At 36.0% G+C, this 19,181-nt stretch overlaps 1 protein-coding gene across 1 annotated transcript; it reads left to right on the top strand.

Moving 5' to 3' along the window:
* The first annotated feature begins 12,940 nt into the window (after window positions 1–12,940).
* On the top strand, window positions 12,941–19,181 carry LOC137250167 (esterase B1-like). Its single transcript, XM_067782553.1, has 6 exons — window positions 12,941–13,109; window positions 15,551–15,863; window positions 15,926–16,076; window positions 17,816–18,376; window positions 18,434–18,591; window positions 18,664–19,181. Exons 1-6 carry the CDS (start codon window positions 13,066–13,068, stop codon window positions 19,132–19,134), a joined length of 1,698 nt encoding a protein of 565 aa, XP_067638654.1. The 5' UTR covers window positions 12,941–13,065; the 3' UTR covers window positions 19,135–19,181.

Genomic DNA, 19,181 nt, shown 5'->3' with positions numbered 1-19,181 from the left:
GATATTCAATTTTTTGTTAAAATTTTACTTAAAAAAAATTTTTTTTTAAGTGGGCGTGGTCCTTCTCCGATTTTTCTAATTTTTATTAAGCGCACATATAGTAATAGGAGTAACGTTCCTGCCAAATTTCATCATGATATCTTCAACGACTGCCAAATTACAGCTTGCAAAACTTTTAAATTACCTTCTTTTATAAGTGGGCGGTGCCACGCCCATTATCCAAAATTTTACTAATTTTCTATTCTGCTTCATAAGTTCAAGCCACCTACCAAGTTTCATCGCTTTATCTGTCTTTGGTAATTAATTATCACACTTTTTCGGTTTTTCGATATTTTCGATATCGAAAAAGTGGGCGTGGTTATAGTCCGATATCGTTCATTTTAAATAGCAATCTGAGATGAGTACTCAGGAACCTACACACCAAATTTTATCAAGATACCTCAAAATTTACTTAAGTCGGACGGACGGACGGACGGACATGGCTCAATCAAATTTTTTTTTGATCCTGATGATTTTGATATATGGAAGTCTATATCTATCTCGATTCCTTTATACCTGTACAACCAACCGTTATCCAATCAAACTTAATATACTCTGTGAGCTCTGCCCAACTGAGTATAAAAACGTTAAACTTGGTGATATTTATTTTAATATATCATAGAAGATTTCATGAAAAAATCATTTCGATCGGAGCTATATATAATATATATCCCATACCGATCGTTCAGATAAGGGGTTTTTTTCCATTTCTTATTTTAGATTTATCTTAAAAATCATTTAGGTATGTAGATCTTTTCATTATATATTTCTTATCATACACATCCGATTATTTGGAGATTACGAACGGGATAAGATTATTGTTCAGCCCCATTCATGAAAGGTATGAAGTCTTCGGCACAGCCGAAGACAGTCCCGTCCTTACTTGTTTTTTCATTATATTCCCAAAATATTACCTAGATTTTCATATATCATTGAATAACATACAAACTTTCTTAGAAATATCTGTTACCACAAAAGTATACGAATAATAGATCCTAGATGCTGAGAGCTCCTCTTGAGACATTGTATCTTATTTTTATTACTAAATTTTAAGTCTAATTTATTTGGATTAAGAAAACTTTTGTATGGAACTTTAAAAATAAACAACTAAAAAAATGTACATTATGGTAGTTCTTTAAAAATAAAAATTAAAAATAAATAAATAAATATAAGACGCCATAACCTCCAACAAGATTTAATGGCCGATCTTCTCTTCCAATTTGCGTGGTGCTCCTTTTAATTTTTCCTAGAAATGGGCGGGACGAAACCTATTTGTTTTGTGCTGATTCCGAACGGCATGCAGGGTAGATGAGTTTTCACAGAGAGCTTTTCATGGCAGAAGAAGGATTTTGATACGAGCTGGAGACAATTGAGGGGTGGCGCACAGAGTTCGGAATTAAGAGTCCTCTATAGAAACTGTAAAACATAAAACTAAATTTTTTACTTTCTAATACGCAAAATCGATAATTATACTAGCAAACCCGGCAGACGTTGTTCAGCCCTAAATTTGCCTTATCTGCATACATTTTAATAAGCTTTTTCCGTCTAACTCTGCCCTACCCCTCTACACTTTTTCGTAATCTTTTTATTTACTCCTCCCTCCGTCTTTTTTGCTTCATCTCTTTCTCAGTCTCCTTCTCTCTTTTCTCTTCTCTCAAGTTTTTCTCCTTCTTCTTCATCTATTATTTCCAGCCCCAGAGGGTGGTATGTATTTCGTTCCAGTCCCATTCCGAGTCTCAGTCCCAGTCCCACTCGGAGTCTCAGTCTCAGTCCCAGTCCTAATCCCAGTCCCAGTCCTTCTCTGGTATACTTCCCTGAAAAAAGCATCGTAAATACTAATATAGGCAAATTTATATACGAAATTTCAGGCAAATCGAATAGGACGTATGTAAATAGGTATGTGGGTATTATTAATTCTTGTCTTTACTTCCGCTCCGCATGCATATTTATCAGTTTTGCCAGGTTGATGCGACTAAATCGAATATCACAATGAACATTAGAGCTCTCAGAAACAGCTTTCTTTTGATAGCCATAATACACACACATTTTAGAGGTATCCGGGTCCATGTTTTGGCCTATATCTCGAGACCCTAGCCTCCCAGTTGTATGAAAATTATCCTGTACTATAGCACTCATCAACAGTTTTTATTTGATATCCATATTGTATAAACACATTCTAGGGGTACCCTGGTCCACGTTTTGGGCTATATCTCAAGACCCTAGCCTCCCAGTTGTATGAAAATTATCCTGTACTATAGCACTCATCAACAGCTTTCATTTGATATCCATATTGTATAAACATATTCTAGGGGTACCCGGGTCCACGTTTTGGGCTATATCTCGAGACCCTAGCCTCCCAATTGTATGAAAATTATCCGTATTATAACACTCATCAACAGCTTGTGCTGTCCATATTGTATAAACACATTCTAGGGGTACCCGGGTCCACGTCTTAATCTCAAGACCCTAGGTACGTAGCGAAAAAAAGGTAAACTTTGGCCGATTCTCAGACCTACCCAATATGATCACAAAATTTCATGAGAATGGGTTCAGCCGTTTCGGAGGAGTTAAGCCTCGAACACCGTGACAGAAGAATTTTATATATTAGATTAAAAAAAATCATAACTCAAGAATAGCTAAACCGATTTGGGATTTCAAAATCAACTAACCATCATCTCTCCTTCCTGCATCTTTCCTAAAAATTTCATCACAATCTTTCTATCCGTTCTCGAGTTATGGAGTGACAATCAAAATGTACACTTCTTTTTATATATATAGATAATAGGAAACATTATATTTAAATTTTACTTCTAATTGGAACCAAACAAACACACGTTTGTATTGGACCGTATGCGGAAAGGATTGGTGCTCCATTTAATGATTATTGTAGAAGCTGCGGCAACGAAGAAGAGCCTGAAGAGGCATCTGCTCTGCGAATGTCCAGGGCTCGGTAGAAGAAACCAACGTTTTATGGGCAATATGTTTCTATAAGACTGATATAGCAGAGGTCAATACACGACGATTAGTTAGCTTCACAAACTCAACGAAGTGATTTGATTAGGACAGTAGCAACAAATCCGGGTGGTTTCACAATGGGCCTATAAAGGGCTAGGTGTGCCGCTCCGACGTGGATAGCAGCCACTTGAACCTAACCTTACCTAACCTAAACAAACACCAACAACAACATCAACTCTGAAAACCAGCGAAGAATCACTCTTGCCAATAAATGCTACTTTAAAATAGGTAAGCAATTGAATAGTAAAGTCCTCTCTAGGCAAACGAAAATCATGCCCTACAAGTCACTTATCGTATCCGTACTGCCATATGGTACAGAAGCATGAACCATAACAACATCAGATGAAACGGCTCTGAGAGTGTTCGATAGAAAAGTTCTTCGAAATATTTACGCATTGGCGACGGTAGAAGGTTAAATGATGAGCTGTACGAGCTTTATGCAGACATCAACATAGTGCAGCGAATTTAAACGCATCGGCTATGCTGGCTGAAAGTATTTATTATCGGAATCCGCCTAAGGAAGCAGAGGAAGACCGACGCCACCCAACTCCGCTGGAAGGACCAATTGAAAACGATTTAAATTCCCTTGATATGAGCAAGAATCCACTGGTGCCCTTTGTTGGACGGTCATAACCGTTTAAACGGTTAAGAGCCCATTAAGTAAGTAAGTCTAATCGGAACCGATTGGGAGGTGTCATAAAGTAGTTAAAGTTCATATTTTAATAAATTTAGTCTTCGTAGCGTAATCTGAACTATAGTCCCGGTGAAACACGCATCAACCATTTCCAATCGGGACGAACATTTCAGTACGATAATTTTGATGATAATACCATTTTGAGGGATCAGACTAAAAAAAAATTCTTTATAAAGATCACACTTAGGTGAATATGTATGCATTTTTGTTTCATTTAAACAAATTCTGCGATTAATCACAAAAGGGAGTGATCTGCAATTGATCTCTTTTATCTACATTGTAGTAAGTTCCCTCCAGTCCCTTTATTTAGTAGAGTTTGGATAAATCGGAACCAATTTTAAGAAATAATAAAAAATGCAAGCAAAGGGTAAAACAAAAATATAAAATGGAGCTTATCGAATTATTAAAAAAGATTACGGAGCCCGATACCGAACCTTAACACTAGTACTCTATGTTCAATTAACCTTATAAAAAACGAGTGGAAGGATAGACCGGGTAAATACCAGGAAAATATCCGGAATATTCCTTTTTTGTATATTTTTTTGGGTATTTAAATATAATTTGAATCGTGGCTGCTTGGAATTACAAATCAGCAATTAAATTTATACGTCATTTGAAATTAAAAAATTTTCGTTTTCATTTTAAACAAACAACCCAGCAAACACTTGTAGTCAACAATTAGTCTGAAAGGAGTCCAAACTTTGTATCGTTTGCACTCATTATGAGCTCATTTAGGAGCCTGAAGCGAATGCTATATGGCTTCTACCACGCTCATATTTTTCCTCTAACATAAGTCTTATACAGGCCTCCTTCCGATATCATATATGAGCCTTATTGGCGTCATATACTGCTAATTTTGAGTTCTTTAATGACACTACTTCAGGGATTTTAGAAAGAATTTTTGACATATATCCGAAGCGGAAAACATAGCGGGAAAAATTGCTGTGATGAAACTCCCACGAGGATAAGATAGAAATGAAATAACTATTAGTTCAATTAGTTATTTATTTAGAATAAATTGTCGCAGAAAAATGTCTAAGTTTTTATTCCGGAGCTACCCATTTTACTGATTTAAATATTTTTCGTTTGTTTATAATTTCATCAAATTGGAGTCATAAAAGGCTCTTAGGTCGTAGCGTTTTTGAGGCTGATATTTTTCAGGTATTTCGAACCAATATTGAACTCCAGAACTGTGAGCGCTTCGAGAATATTTATAGGGTATACCCCTAAACATGCCCGCGACGCTCATAATTTAATAATCCGAAACTACTCCAAAATAAGTGGGCAATATAGAAATCAGAAAAGCGCCGAAACACGTAGGGGGATAAAAGGCAATTTAATTTTGCGTTTTATTTAATGGTCTAAAAGCTCCTAACCTAGCATGCAAAAATTATCATTTATCAAATGTTTGTGTTCGTCAAAGCGAGTTTGGAACAAATATTGAAACTTTGTTACGACAATTTTTCATTTTAATACAAAATGAGTTACATTTGTACATTATTATTACCCTTGCTATTATTTTTATACTCAGCTGAGCAGAGCTCACAGTGTATATTAATTTTGTTTGCATAATGGTACCCAGTAAAACGAGTGAAATCGGAATATAACCATGCCCATTTTTTCGACATCGAAAATTTCGAAAAACCGAAAAAGTTTGATAATTATCATTATATTATAATTCATTACCAAAGACGGATAAAGCGATAAAACTTGATAGGCGGGTTGACCTTATGACGCTGAACTTAGCCTTCTTTACTTGTTTTATATAAGCATCGACGTTTTTCCGCTCATGGACGCTTCTCGACATTTTGAATGTGACCGCAAAGCTGATACGCTCTGTCCTGGTGCGTCGAACTATATATGCCCCTAATAAGCGCTGACGATGCCTAATAAATAGGCGATTTATGTGTCAGATAATCAGAGTTTATTAGGGTCAAAAACGACGCCGGATAGTTCCAGTAGAGTATAATATGAGCTATTTAAAAGCCTTTTGAAGACTTATGTCGGACTCTTATTAAGGCTCAAATGATACACGTTAATAGGCTCATATAGGACGACCATTGCAAGAGGGGAAATACACTGATTTCGGCCTCCCAAATGAGTGCATACCGACTGTAAACGTTCCAATTTAGATATTTTTTCGGACTCTTTTTTGACTTAAAATGTTTACTGGGTAAACTTAAAATTTTGCAACGGCAGATTAAAATTAATTCAACGATAGCGTAATGGATAACTACCCACTAATATATGACAAATTGGGTACATTTTGGTTTGAATTTGTGTGTTTGTTTCCCATATTTTCCAAAAGATTATTTTTACCCTTCTTTTGGGTAAATATTTGGGTATTTACCCATTTCTACCATATATGTACATATAACCAATTTACCGGGTATTTAACATTTGCGTGTTAACTCCTTTCCCATCTCTAGCTATACGCAGACATTAATATAGTCCAGCGAGTTAAAACGTAGCAGCTGCGCGGGCTAGACCATGTTATGCGAATGAAAGATGACGCTCCGTCCAAGAAAATGTTTCAATCGGAACCCGCCTATGGAAGCAGAGGTAGAGAGCGGACCCACTCCTTTGGAAGGACCAGGTGGAAAATATTTAAACTCCCTTGGTGTGACCAATTGGCGCCGGTTGGCAGAGAGAAGGAGTGACTGGCGCGCCTTGTTGGACGGCCATAACCGTTTAAACGGTAAGCGCCAATTAAGTAAGTAGGTAAGTTTTTTTGGTCTCTAATGTAGATGTATATACATACATATATGTATAAAAAATACGGAGAAAATTTGTATTTGTATTTGTATTTATGTAGTAATTAGACATTAGTACAATAAGATTTAGTCTTTTATAGTACAACAGCAAAATTATCAAAAATATAAATGCTTGGGGAAACAATAAAATAGAGATATCAGATACATCATATCTTAAAAGTAATGCAAATAAGTAATTTAAAAAAATCAGCACTCTCACTAATCTTGGCTTGCTAGAGCCGATAAAATAAAAAATTTAAAATATTATTAAATTTCATAAAATAAAAAATTATAATTATGTTAAGATTAAAATGTGTAGGACAAACATTACAGCTTGAAATTAAGTCACTCTTAAAATTATAATGATTCATTGACAAGCAGAGAAGTGACTGTAGATCCCCTTTTGGAAGTTGCCTTTGTGAAACTGGCTTTTTACGGAATAAGGAATTGAATTCCAAAGACGTACGGTGTTAGTGAAAAACACCCTTTCCGAATTTTTAAATTTAAATGTGTGGAAGTATTAACTCCAAGGAGCGCTCCGATCAGGGGAATGTGAGTTTATCATATAGATACCGAGGTGTTTTGCAGCGAATAAGCCGATATAAGAAAATACAGTTTCTGGATTTCATATATTCGGAAATCTCACATCCCAGAAGAGAGGTTCTCCACGCAGAAATATGGTCAAATTTACGCAATCCATAAACCTATCGGGAAACGTTTATGGGTTGCGTAAATAAAAATTCGTATTAGGTTTCCATTTACCTTAAATAAAATTAATAGGAAATGTCTTGTACGTGTTGCTGAAGTTGTTGATGATCTCTATTTAAATATGACAGGGACTTGGCAGCACTGGTACCACCATAAGAAAGCTCGCCAAACGCATAGTACACATTTTCGAAATATAAAAGTTCGAAAAAGTTTGCTGACGTCATTGAATTTCAGGTTTTATTCATTGCTGCTTATAGTTTAACTTTAAAGAGGGTCGTGTGATTATGCTAAATTTATACTTAATTGTAGATTTCTTTTTGATTTATTTTTGGCCAGTCTACTGGAAAGTTACTGAAATTATGAAGTTATCTCTACTTTGACGTCACATATAATAAACGTACTTAACCTGCTATAGAAGTTTACTCTTCAAATAATGTTGCTTAACTCATTTTTATTTGGGCAAGGTTAGGTATTTAAACTTTAAATTTTAAATATACCTTAATAGTTGTTTGCAGAACGTAATTTATTGCTGATAGTAACTTTAACGGCAGTATAACCGCACAATAAACACATACAGTTGCGAGTAAAAAAATTGTACCAAACAATTTTAACAAATTTTAACAGTTATGTTCTTCTATTTTAATTTCCATTAATTTAGCAAAGTACTTTTATGAACTCTATAGCAAAAGCTATAAACGTAATTTTAAAAACATTTTCCAAAAACTCTGGTTTTCTTTAAAAACTTACATGAAAATTTGTTGGTTTGGAGTTTTAGAAAGTTTTTTGAGTAATTTTGCAGATTCGAAGTCCAATTAATGTTAGTCCAACAAAAGCAAGTTTGTAGAGACTTGAAATTCACGTTGATAAACAATTAGATTTTCAATTTTTTTTTAGTTTTTCTTCCATAAAAAAGTGCAAAAGTAAAAAAGCGCTTCGGAAAAAAAGCTTTCAAATATCTAGTATTGCGAATTTCAGAGCGTATTTCGTAGTTCGCGCACTCAAAAACGTTTCTGAAACTCTGATTCTTCGACAGATGTAGCAACATTGTCAAAATCATATGATTACCATATGATGCCATACGCAGTATGGGCTATGAATAAAGAAAATATGCAAAGAAGGCAATTGAGATAAAGTTTACAACAAATGGCGTGACGTGGCTTTGTAACACTTCAACCATCGTATGGGTGCGGGTTCAAGTCCCACTCCCGGAAGAAAAGGCTTTGAAGAGATTTACAAAGTATAATCGAAACAGCTGTCGCCTTGTCCGTCCTGATGTCACGTTGTTTAAGTTTTTCCCAAATTATTAATTAAATAATAAAAAAATGTACGGCGCGATAACCTCCGAATAAATTTAAGGCCGAGCTTATCTTCCAATTTGCGTCGTGCTCCTTTTTATTTTTTCCTACAAATTGGCGGGACGGGACCTACTTGTTGTATGCCGACTCCGAACGGCATCTGCGAGGCAGATGTGTTTTCACTGAGAGCTTTTCTTGGCAGAAATACACTCGGAGTGCTTGCCAAACACTGGCGAGGGGTGACCCCGCTTAGAAAAATTTTCTTCTAATTGAAAAACATTATTTCTAAAATTTTGATGTTGCTTTGCCCGGGGTGTGAACCCAGGACATTCGGTGTGGTAGGTGGAGCACGCTACCATCACATCACGGTGGCCGCCATAAATTGTCAAAATTTTCAATTGGCAAGAAATCGAATAGAAACTATAAAGACAGACAAACAAATGTTGTGAAAGCTGAATAGTCAGAACAAAGTGTTACATTGGTGTAACCCTCACTTTTAATTGTTTCTTGGCGCTCTGCAAAATAGCTGAGATTGTATTAAATAGTGTTCCTCTTCTTTTTCAGATGAAAATAATTAGTGAAATAAACACACATACTTCTGAGATGGCCGAGAAAAAATAACAGAATAATATTATTTTTAAAAAAGAAAAAAAAATTTAAATTCCTAATAAAATTTGAAAACAAAATGTTTTAAAGGTTCTTAATTTTATATATTTTTTTTTTAACGTTTTTAAAATTTTCCTTATTTTTTTCGTCGTTCATCATCATCATTGGCTCTTACCGCCTTAAGCGATTTTGGCCGTTTCTTAACAAGTCACGGCAACTATCCTTGTTTCGTGTTTACTGGCACCATTGGAAGTATCGAGTGAAGTCAAGCATTCCGTCCCTTGCCCCTTCCAACTCAGTGGAGGTCGTCACGTTCTTCTGCTTCCAAACTGCGGTGTCGACTAAAATACTTTATTGGAGTGCCTTCGTCCATTCGCATAACAAAACCCAGCCAGCGAAAGCTTTTTGATTTTTTTCGCTGCACTATCGTCATATCTGCGTAAAACTCATACAGATCTTCATTAACCCTCCGATTAGCGGTGAATAAATTCAACACATGTTAGCGTTGTCGTCTGGCCAGACGAAATTTTACACTTTGAACTTTACCTTCAAATATTTGAATTTTTATTGATAAATTTTGAAATGAATTCGATCTATGAGCTTTTATAGGCTTAAAAATATGTTCGTCTAGCCAGACGACAACGCTAAAAAGTGACATAATCAACTTTGGTACAAAAAAACAGACAAAATAAAAAGAGAAAAATATCGATTTCGTAATTATTATAAAGACCGCCTGTAGATTTAAAAAGTCACTAAAGCTTTTCATGATCGGGTGGATAGCAGTAAAGTTATTCACGAAAATAAAGCCTTCTCCTCTGGCCAGACGCCACTATCTATCGGAGGGTTAAACCCATTTCGATAATCGTCGTCGGCATCATGGACAGAACCATAAATTTTCAAGAGAATGTTTCTCTCTGACACTCCAAGAGCCCGTCGCATCTTAGAGCGTGATTTATGTCAGTCGCGAGAGGTATTTACTTTTCAGTTGCCCACTCAGTCCAAATTAGCACTTGTTGATAAGATTTATTTTACGTTTTTCTTCTAAGCTGACATTGCTTTTAAGGTTGCTTCCCGAATAGACGAAATCCTTCAAAGTCTTGAATTTATATCCGTTGAAAATGACGTGGCTGCCAAGGCGAGCATGCGCCGATTATTCTTTTGGAATTCAGCAAGTACTTCGTCTTATCCTCCTTTACCGCGGGAATCACTTTTTTTGCTTCTTTTTCTAATCCCGAGAAGGCAAAACTTAGCGCGTGTATTCAGGCCAATAATATCAATATCATCAGCTCTTATAATAGATTATACCTCACGGTTTGGTTCTGCTGGTAGAACTATCTTCGCCAGCATTATGTTGAATAAATCACACGAAAGGAAGTCACCTTATCTGAAGCCTCGTTTGGTTTCGAATGGCTCGGAGAAGTCCTTCCCAATCCTTACGGACCTGTTGCTAAAGGTCAGTAAGGCAGAGCCTTATTAGCATTGCAGAGAACTTAAATTCAGACGTAGCAGTACACAAGCAGCTTCTTTTCGCGCTGTCAAATGCCACTTTAAAGTCGACGAAAAGATGGTGAGTCTCGATTCTCTTACCGTAAAAATCTGCAAGTCTGGTTGATAGTAGATTTAACAAGATTGAAGCCGCACTGATAAGGTTCAATTAAATAGATAGAACCTTATACATAATATTAAGCAGATTCTTTCCGCGGTAATTGGCGTGGTTTACGGGATTGCCTCTTTTGGGCAGAGTACACTTAACTTCCAATATGAAGGCATCCGCTCATCCGACCATATTGTGCATAGGAGTTAATGCATACTCTTTACCAATTTTTCGTCTCCTTGTTGAACAGCTCGGTGGGTATTTGGGCTTTACCTGGCGCCTTGCGATTTTTTAAGCGGGATATTGCTCCTCTCACTTCGTCATAGTCGGGTGTCGGAACGTGCTTTCCATCATCGGCGATTGGGTTATCGGGTTCGTTTTCTCCCTCGCTAGCTAGCACACTCTGTATGTCAGTTACGAGGTGGCCATTGTCGTACTTGCAGGAATCTGCCTCCGTCTTGTCATTCGACGGGTTTTTTGATAGAATTTTCAGACATTATTCCTATCAGCCTGAATCTGAAGCTTCTCGCACTCACACTATTCTGCATCGCGTCTTTTTTTTCGTCATACAATAAGAAAATAACTGATAAAATGTATTAATCGTTTTTGCTACTACTTTTTTACTCGCAGGTTTACATAAATACGCAGGTTTACATAAATATGTTGTACATAATTTACTCAGTTATTCATATTGGTACATTAGGCTGATCAATTAGGATTATATTTCTTTCATCTTAATATATAAAAAACACGTGTCACTATGTTTGAGGCCAATGGACTCCTAAACTACTAAACCGATTTTGAATTTGTTTTGCACCCCGTACTTAGTTTGATCTAACTTGAAATATAGGATAGGCGAGTGGGTGACTAGGGTCTCGAGATATAGGCCAAAACGTGGACCCCGGGACCCGTAGAATGTGTTTATAGAATATGAATATCAAATGAAAGCTGTTGATGAGTGCTTTAGTAGAGGTTAATTTTCATACCCCTGTGTGACTAGGGTCTCGAGCTATAGGCCAAAACGTGGACCCGGGTACCCATAGAATGTGTTTATAGAATGTGGATATCAAATGAAATCTGTTGATGAGTGCTTTAGTAGAGGCTAATTTTCATACCCCTGGATGACTGGGTCTCGAGATATAGGCCAAAACGTGGACCCGGGCACCCCTAGAATGTGTTTATACAATGTGGATATGAAATGAAAGCTGTTGATGAGTGCTTTATTAGAGGGTAATTTTCATACACCTGGGTGACTAGGGTCTCGGGATATAGGCCAAAACGTGGACCCGTGTACCCCTAGAATGTGTTTATATGAGTGCTTTAGCAGAGGGTAATTTTCATACCCCTGTGTGACTATGGTCTCGATATATAGGCCAACACGTGGGCAGTGAATGCCTAGACAGTGTTTATACAATATGGATATCAAATGAAAGCTGTTGATGTGTGCTTTAGTACAGAGTAATATATTATCCAGAGACGGAGTGGGACTGGGACTAGGACTGGAATAAAATATATACCACCCTCTTAGACAGGCAATAAGGGATGCATAGGAATGAGAAGAAATTGAGAGAAGACAATGAAGCGAAAAAGGCGGAGGGAGGAGTGAATAAAAGGATTGGGAAAAAGTGAAGAGGGGGCAGGGCAGAGTCAGACGAAAAAAGTTTTTAAAAAGGTATGCAGATAGCCAAATTAAGGGCAGGACAACGTCTGCCGGGTCTTCTAGTTGCTTTACAAAAAGTTGCTGGGAGAACAAAATGGCATTATAAGTTACTAGCAAAACAACTATACCTGATTGTATTCTAGTTATATTATTTTCCATTTTCTAGAATGGTTGCAAAAAACTAGCGTAGGACTAGTATCATGTTCATAATAGTAAAGAGATTTAGCCCAAGCTTCTGTCCCAACTTGTATGGTGCTCTTTTTAATTTTGTCTGCGGAATGGGACCTACTTGTGTTATGCCGACACCGAACGGCATCATCTGAAAGGCAGATGCATTTTTTCTGAAAAACTTTTCTAATTAAAAAAACCGTCTTATAAATTTTCGATGTTTCTTTGCCAGTTGCTTGAACCCAGGATCTTCAGTGTGGTAGGCGGAGCACGCTACCACCACACCACGGCGGCCGTCACCGTACATACATATGTACATACATAAGTATATACCAAAGCTAATGAAATTGCTATTTATAATAAGTTTAATTGTGTTTTGACGTTAGTACATCTGAAATAATCATATGGAATGGTACTATTTATTGCTTCCTTAAAATTTCAAATATAAAGAATAACTAATTTCGTGTTTTTTTCTGGTTTTTTGGTTTTGTGTTTGTTTCTTATTAAAAAGAGTAAGAAACTTCTAATTCAAAATGGCTTTATTAAGTTTTATGGAACGTCTGAAATGGCATGTAAAGTGAGTGTAAACTATTAAAAATAATACATAATTTTAAAAAACTAAAAAAACACGCAAAAATGGTGCCGTTTTAGTATCTACAATCAAATTAAATATTTTATGTTTATAGCACCGCAGCACAGAGGTTCGTGTCTCCATTATTAAGCACAACCCATTTTCTAGCGAGTTATTTAACCACTGCCGCGAGTTTTGGAAAATCTTCAAATATAAAAACCCACCGCCCTTTTTATGACTAAGCAATTTTCTATGTTTCGGGAGCCATAACTACAAGAAAAATTAACGGATCGTAATACAATAGGGTAAAGAAATCTTCCCTATAGCAGAAAATATTTCTAGAAAAAATGAATGAGATCGGTTAAAGACAACGCCCACTTTTATATAAAAGATTTTTAAAACCGTCGTCGACGAAAATAATAAGCTATATCTTAGCGAAAAGAGCTTTGTGTCAATAGAATTTTACTTTCTAAATTGGAAAACACTAAAATTTTTGAAAATGGGTGTGGCACCGCCACTTTTTTGTCTAAGCAATTTTCAATGTTTCGGGAGACATAACTCGAAGAAAAATGTACATATCGTAACAAAATTGGGTACACATATTTTTCCAGGAAATATTTCTAGTAAAAATGAATAAGATTGGTTAAGGACCATGGCCACTTTTATATAAATGACTTTAAATTGGGTCGTAGGAAAAAATAATATTGTTACGAATATTAGCAACACTAAGGGGTACTATCATCTCTAAGCCGATGCTAAGCAGTGACTTGATGCACATCAATAATTCAATCATTATGTCTACACATATGTACGTACCCGCAGCGGAGAAGCAACGCACAAACACAAGCATATATCTTATCTGAGGTGATCACAAGAGAGGGCAATAATTGGTGCAAGTATCACTCACGCGCATACGAGAATCTATAAACCTAGTTGTGGCTGGTGATTTTGTAGCTGATAACTAACTAGTAAGTTCTGTAACGGAAAAGCCTAGAAGTATTCAACGAGGAAACCAGACAGTATAAAAGGCGACAACAGTAGGGGCGCGAGAATTCAGTTTGAGTTAAGCAAGCTATCAGTAAGCGAAGTATAAGTGTTATTGTGAAGTACTTTAATAAAGGCCATTTTGCATTATTGAATAGTGGAGTTATTTATTGAACAGTTTAGTGATTCGAACTTAACAGAAGATTGCAAATAAGAGGATTTGCAGTAAATTCGTTACAATATGTTAAATCTTAGCGAAAAAAATGGTATTGTACCAATCGTATTTTGTGCCATTATAATCTGAAGGAAAACTGCATTATTGCGGGCTGAAGGTCATTGGTGTTAGCCTCTGCATCCTTTTTGCTTCTATTAAACGAAAATTAGTTCAGGATAATTTGAGTATGTATATGTATTATTGCGCAGCCTTGTAACACTATCAAGCACACAAAACAAACAACAACAGCATTTCAAGTGTACCGCTGGGTATGTAATATTCGGTTTCACCCGAACTTAGACTGCCTTACTTATTTTCCTTAACACGTTGATATAATAACTCCGCACAGAAAGTTCTGACTTGAAAACGATTTTTTGCATTTTAAAGTAAAAAATCATAAAATTGTAGTTTACACCGCTATAAAACAACAACGAATCACTTGATTGAAATATTTGTTACATGCAATCAAACTTTGAAATATTTCCTTCCGTTCTACTAAGAAAAATATAGTTGACTCCTTACTAATATATCCAAGCTTGTTTAAACAAAATAAAATTTTCAAAAAAAAAAAACAAAAACAATGTGTGTATGTTCGCTGTCAACCATTTCTTTAAACATGCGTTCATCGATTGCGTTCCACCACATCAGATGTTAAATAAGATCACATAGTGAAAAAGGTCAACTAGTGAAAGCAAGGCTATCCACATATGTAAGTATACGGACATTTTCATATCGGTTTGATTTCGGCATCACTTACATATGCAACAAAACCGATTTATGTCGCACACATCTTTTGAAACATACTCTTCTGTTAAAACTTTAAAATTATTTTTAAAGAAAAAGGTCAATATATATCCTCCCACTATACTCAACTTATTTCGTTAAAATGTTGAAGTTCCTGGGAAGTTTTTGTAGGGAACTTGACCATAAAAAGACGTAGAGAGAGACGCCAAAATTTGGTCATAACAACATCTTCCTGGTCAGAAAAACCCAGATTTTTTTGTGAAAATCAACAGTCGGGTATATAATGTTCGAATCCATTTATACTTATAATTTCTTACTTGTCTTTCTTCCTCTTTTTGCATTGGTTTTGCTTGGTATTGGCATTAAATTTCTGCATGCCAAAACTAGGGCGTTAGTGACAATAGTCTAGTTATTGTCATGGTTCTAGCAGAGTAGTTTTAAAGGAGTGCAAAGTTTTCGAAAACTTTCAAAGTATAATTTTTAACAAAAATTTCTCCTTTTCTAGCGTCCTTGGATATAAAATCACACAATACCGTCTTAGCACAAATGAGACGGTCCTAGCCGATACTGAGTATGGTCAAGTGAGTGGTTTAAAACGAAGAACACTATACGATGTACCATTCTATAGCTTTGAGGGCATACCATATGCTAAGCCACCAATGGGAGATTTACGTTTCAAAGCACCGGAACTACCTGTACCATGGACGGCTGTGCTGGATTGTTACTACATGAAGGACAAAGCAACACAAATGAGTTTAGCGACAGGCAAAGTGGAAGGATCTGAAGACTGCCTATATCTGAGTGTTTATACAAAAAATGTGAGTAGCTTGTCCACAAAATATACTATGATAATTTTAATAATGTTATTATCAATCAAAAGATTAAACCTGAAAAACCCACTCCCGTTATGATTTGGATACATGGTGGTGGTTTCATATTTGGTGAGGCCAATAGGGATTGGTATGGACCTGATTATTTTATGGAAAAGGATGTCATTTTGGTTACGGTGCAATATCGTGTTGGCGTTTTCGGTAAGTACGTCAATAGATTTTTATATTTGAAACTCAAATGCTAGTGAGCCTGCTGCGTGTTTGGGAGAATTAACAAGAAACGAACCAGATGAAGTCTCCCATCGTAAACTAGAGAAGCATTGCGGAAGCTGTCTCAGGGATGTCATGAAAATTATGCTTGGTGGTGCAACAACAGAAGGCAATGAAAGTATGTATCTCTGATAGGAAACTGACTGACTTAACCAAGGCTCAATAAATAGTTCCAAGTTCCTGTCCTAAAGGTTCACTAAGCTACCTGACAGTTATCTCATCCAAAACCATGAAAGGAAATCGCTCGCTTCGTAGTTAACGGCAGATATAGTTACGAAGTACTTGGATTGCGTACCCTTCACGGTCGATAGCAACTTAGGCAATTTTCTTATAGAAGCAAAAATTCATATACGTTACAGTGCAATTAAGTGCATCAGGGATCGCGAAACAAATAATTGGTTAATTCCCTACTTTACTATGATGAAATCTTTAAAACAAACTGGAAATTACTCTAGACCAATTCTTAAATGTCACCGATACATTCCTGACATGATCTTTGCAATCGTTTAGAAATAGATTGAAAGATAGTTCAAAACGTATTCAGAAAGTAGTAGAAATAGTGTTCCAAGTTAGTTCCGAAAAGCTCCAAGACACAATCCCGAAATGCTGTCGAAACAATCTTAAAATAATTGCGATCCCCGAAACTAAAAAAGTGTACCGAAATGTTATGTAGTTAATGTCGAAATAATATAAAATAGGTCACGAAGTATTTCGTAAATGATCCCGTAAATATATAGTCATATAAAATAGCCAAGATAGATCTTATAAAATTTCGACGCAGTTAGGAAATCATTCCAAAAATAATCCCGAAATAAAGAAAACAATAAGAAATGCTTTCAAAATAATTCTGTATTTAATCTCAAATATAATAATGAAATAATGCGGAATTATTAATAAATAGCTCTGGAATTTTACAGACGTAGCTCCGGAATGGTCCCGACAATACCGAAATTATAAATAGAAGTTGACACAAAAGGAATTCGGAAACAATCCCAAAACGGTTTAGGAATATTCCGAAATATTGAGGAATTCTCGAAGTGATTCAGAAATAGTCCCAATCATTACGAGAAGGTCCTGCAATAGTCCGATAACATATTGTGACGAATATTAGCAACATTAAGGGATACTATCATCTCTAAGCCGATACTAAGAAGTCACACATAAACAAATCAATCATTATCTCTACCATATGTACGTACAAGCAGCGGAGAGAAGCGCACAAACACATGCATATATCTGAGATATTCACAAAAGTATGCAATCATCGGTGGAAGTATCACTCACATATATATGCGCATATGGCTATTCGAGAAGCTATAAGCGTGCATCTGTAGTTTATAGCTGGTAACTAAGTAGTAAATCCTAGAAGAAGAAACGCCTAGAAGTATGCGAACGACACAGCAGAGAGTATAAGAGGAGCGAAAGCTGAGTAAGCAGCAATCAGTTTGATTTAAGCACGCTATCAGTTGCGAAGTATAAGTGTTATTGTGAAGTATTTTCAAAGTAGTCTAATAAAGCCCATTTTGCACTATTGAATATTGGAGTTATTTATTCAACAATTTAGCGATACGAACGTTAGTAGAAGGTGTAAAATAAACGGAGTTAACTTAAATTCGTTACAATATATCACATACACAATAAAGCAATAACCTTACTACCATTAATTGCAGGTTTTCTCAATCTAAGTTCACCAGAACTAAATGTACCAGGTAATGCTGGCTTAAAAGATCAAATATTAGCACTTAAATGGATCAAAAAAAATATATCAAATTTTGGTGGCGATCCCAATTGTATAACTGTGTTTGGTCAAAGTGCTGGCGGTGCCTCAGTTCATTATCTTTGTATCACAGAACAAACGAGAGGACTATTTCACAGAGCCATATGTCAATCTGGTGTCGCGTTAGCTGATTGGGCAAATAATGAATACGAGCAATTAGGTTACCATCTTGCAAAATTGGCTGGTTACAAAGCTGAAGATGATGAGAAACAAGTGCTAGAATTTTTAATGAACGCTAATCCAGCTGTGTTAGCAGCATCCGAAAAAACACTTTTATACACAATGAAAACGCAACATAAATTATTGTGTCCGTTTGTGCCGTGCGTAGAAAAATATGAAACACCACAGTGTGTCATTTCCAAAAGTCCACGTAAACTTATGAAGACAGCATGGAGTAATCAAATACCCATACTTATGGGTTGCACTTCAAAAGAAGGTTTGCTGATGGCGTCAAGTAAGTATGTAGAGAATTAACAAAGTATTTAATTACAATAAATTCTGGTTTCTGCAGATGTGAAATCCAATCCACAGGTATTGCAAGAGCTGAAAACTTGTCGCAACTTTGTTCCAAATGAACTTTTGGATGGTGAATATGTAGATGAAATTGCAGGTAAACTGAAACAGATACACGCAAGTAACAACAATCCAAGCGCAGAGGATTATTTAGATGTAAGACGTAATATTTTTACCACTCCCAATTTAGCGGCAAGTTTTAAAAACTTCAATCTTATTTTCTTTCAGATCAAAGGTTATGAACTTTTTTACTTTCCACAACATCGCGCCGTACTATCTCGTTTAAAGAATGCACCTGCAGCCCCTACATATCTATATTATTTCGACTATGAGTCTAATATTCTATATCCGTTTAGTACTTTAAAAGTACAATATTCTTTTAAGGGTGTAAACCATTGCAGAGATCTACCATTTCTCTTTTCGCATTTCTTGGCAAATCGTATCTCTGAAGATAATCCCGATTATCAAAATATCAAACGTATGATTGGAGTTTGGACAAAATTTGCTACAACGGGTGACCCTAATGATAAAGATGTGAAAGGTATGGAGTCATTGCATTGGAAGCCAGTCAAAGAGACCGAACCAGCTTATAAATGTTTGTATATTGGCAAAGAATTGGAAATTAAGGATTGGCCAGATATGGAAAAACTGAAAGGGTGGGAAAACGTTTATGAAAAAAATAAAGACTTGCTGTATTGATGAGCTTTCTAAAAATAAAATATGAACAAAAAATATGTCAAAAATAA

Source organism: Eurosta solidaginis, chromosome 1 (genome assembly GCF_040869045.1).
Source record: "Eurosta solidaginis isolate ZX-2024a chromosome 1, ASM4086904v1, whole genome shotgun sequence".
NCBI classification, from domain to species: domain Eukaryota; kingdom Metazoa; phylum Arthropoda; class Insecta; order Diptera; family Tephritidae; genus Eurosta; species Eurosta solidaginis.
Note: the sequence above shows the minus strand (reverse complement) of the source record. Positions and strands in the feature narration are given on the sequence as shown.

Excerpts from the sequence above, each read along its gene's own strand:
- LOC137250167 (XM_067782553.1), top strand. The coding sequence starts at position 13,066 with ATGGCTTTATTAAGTTTTATGGAACGTCTGAAATGGCATGTAAA. Across the intron at positions 16,077-17,815 it reads ATATCGTGTTGGCGTTTTCG|GTTTTCTCAATCTAAGTTCA; the intron begins GTAAGTACGTCA and ends CATTAATTGCAG. Across the intron at positions 18,377-18,433 it reads AGGTTTGCTGATGGCGTCAA|ATGTGAAATCCAATCCACAG; the intron begins GTAAGTATGTAG and ends TGGTTTCTGCAG.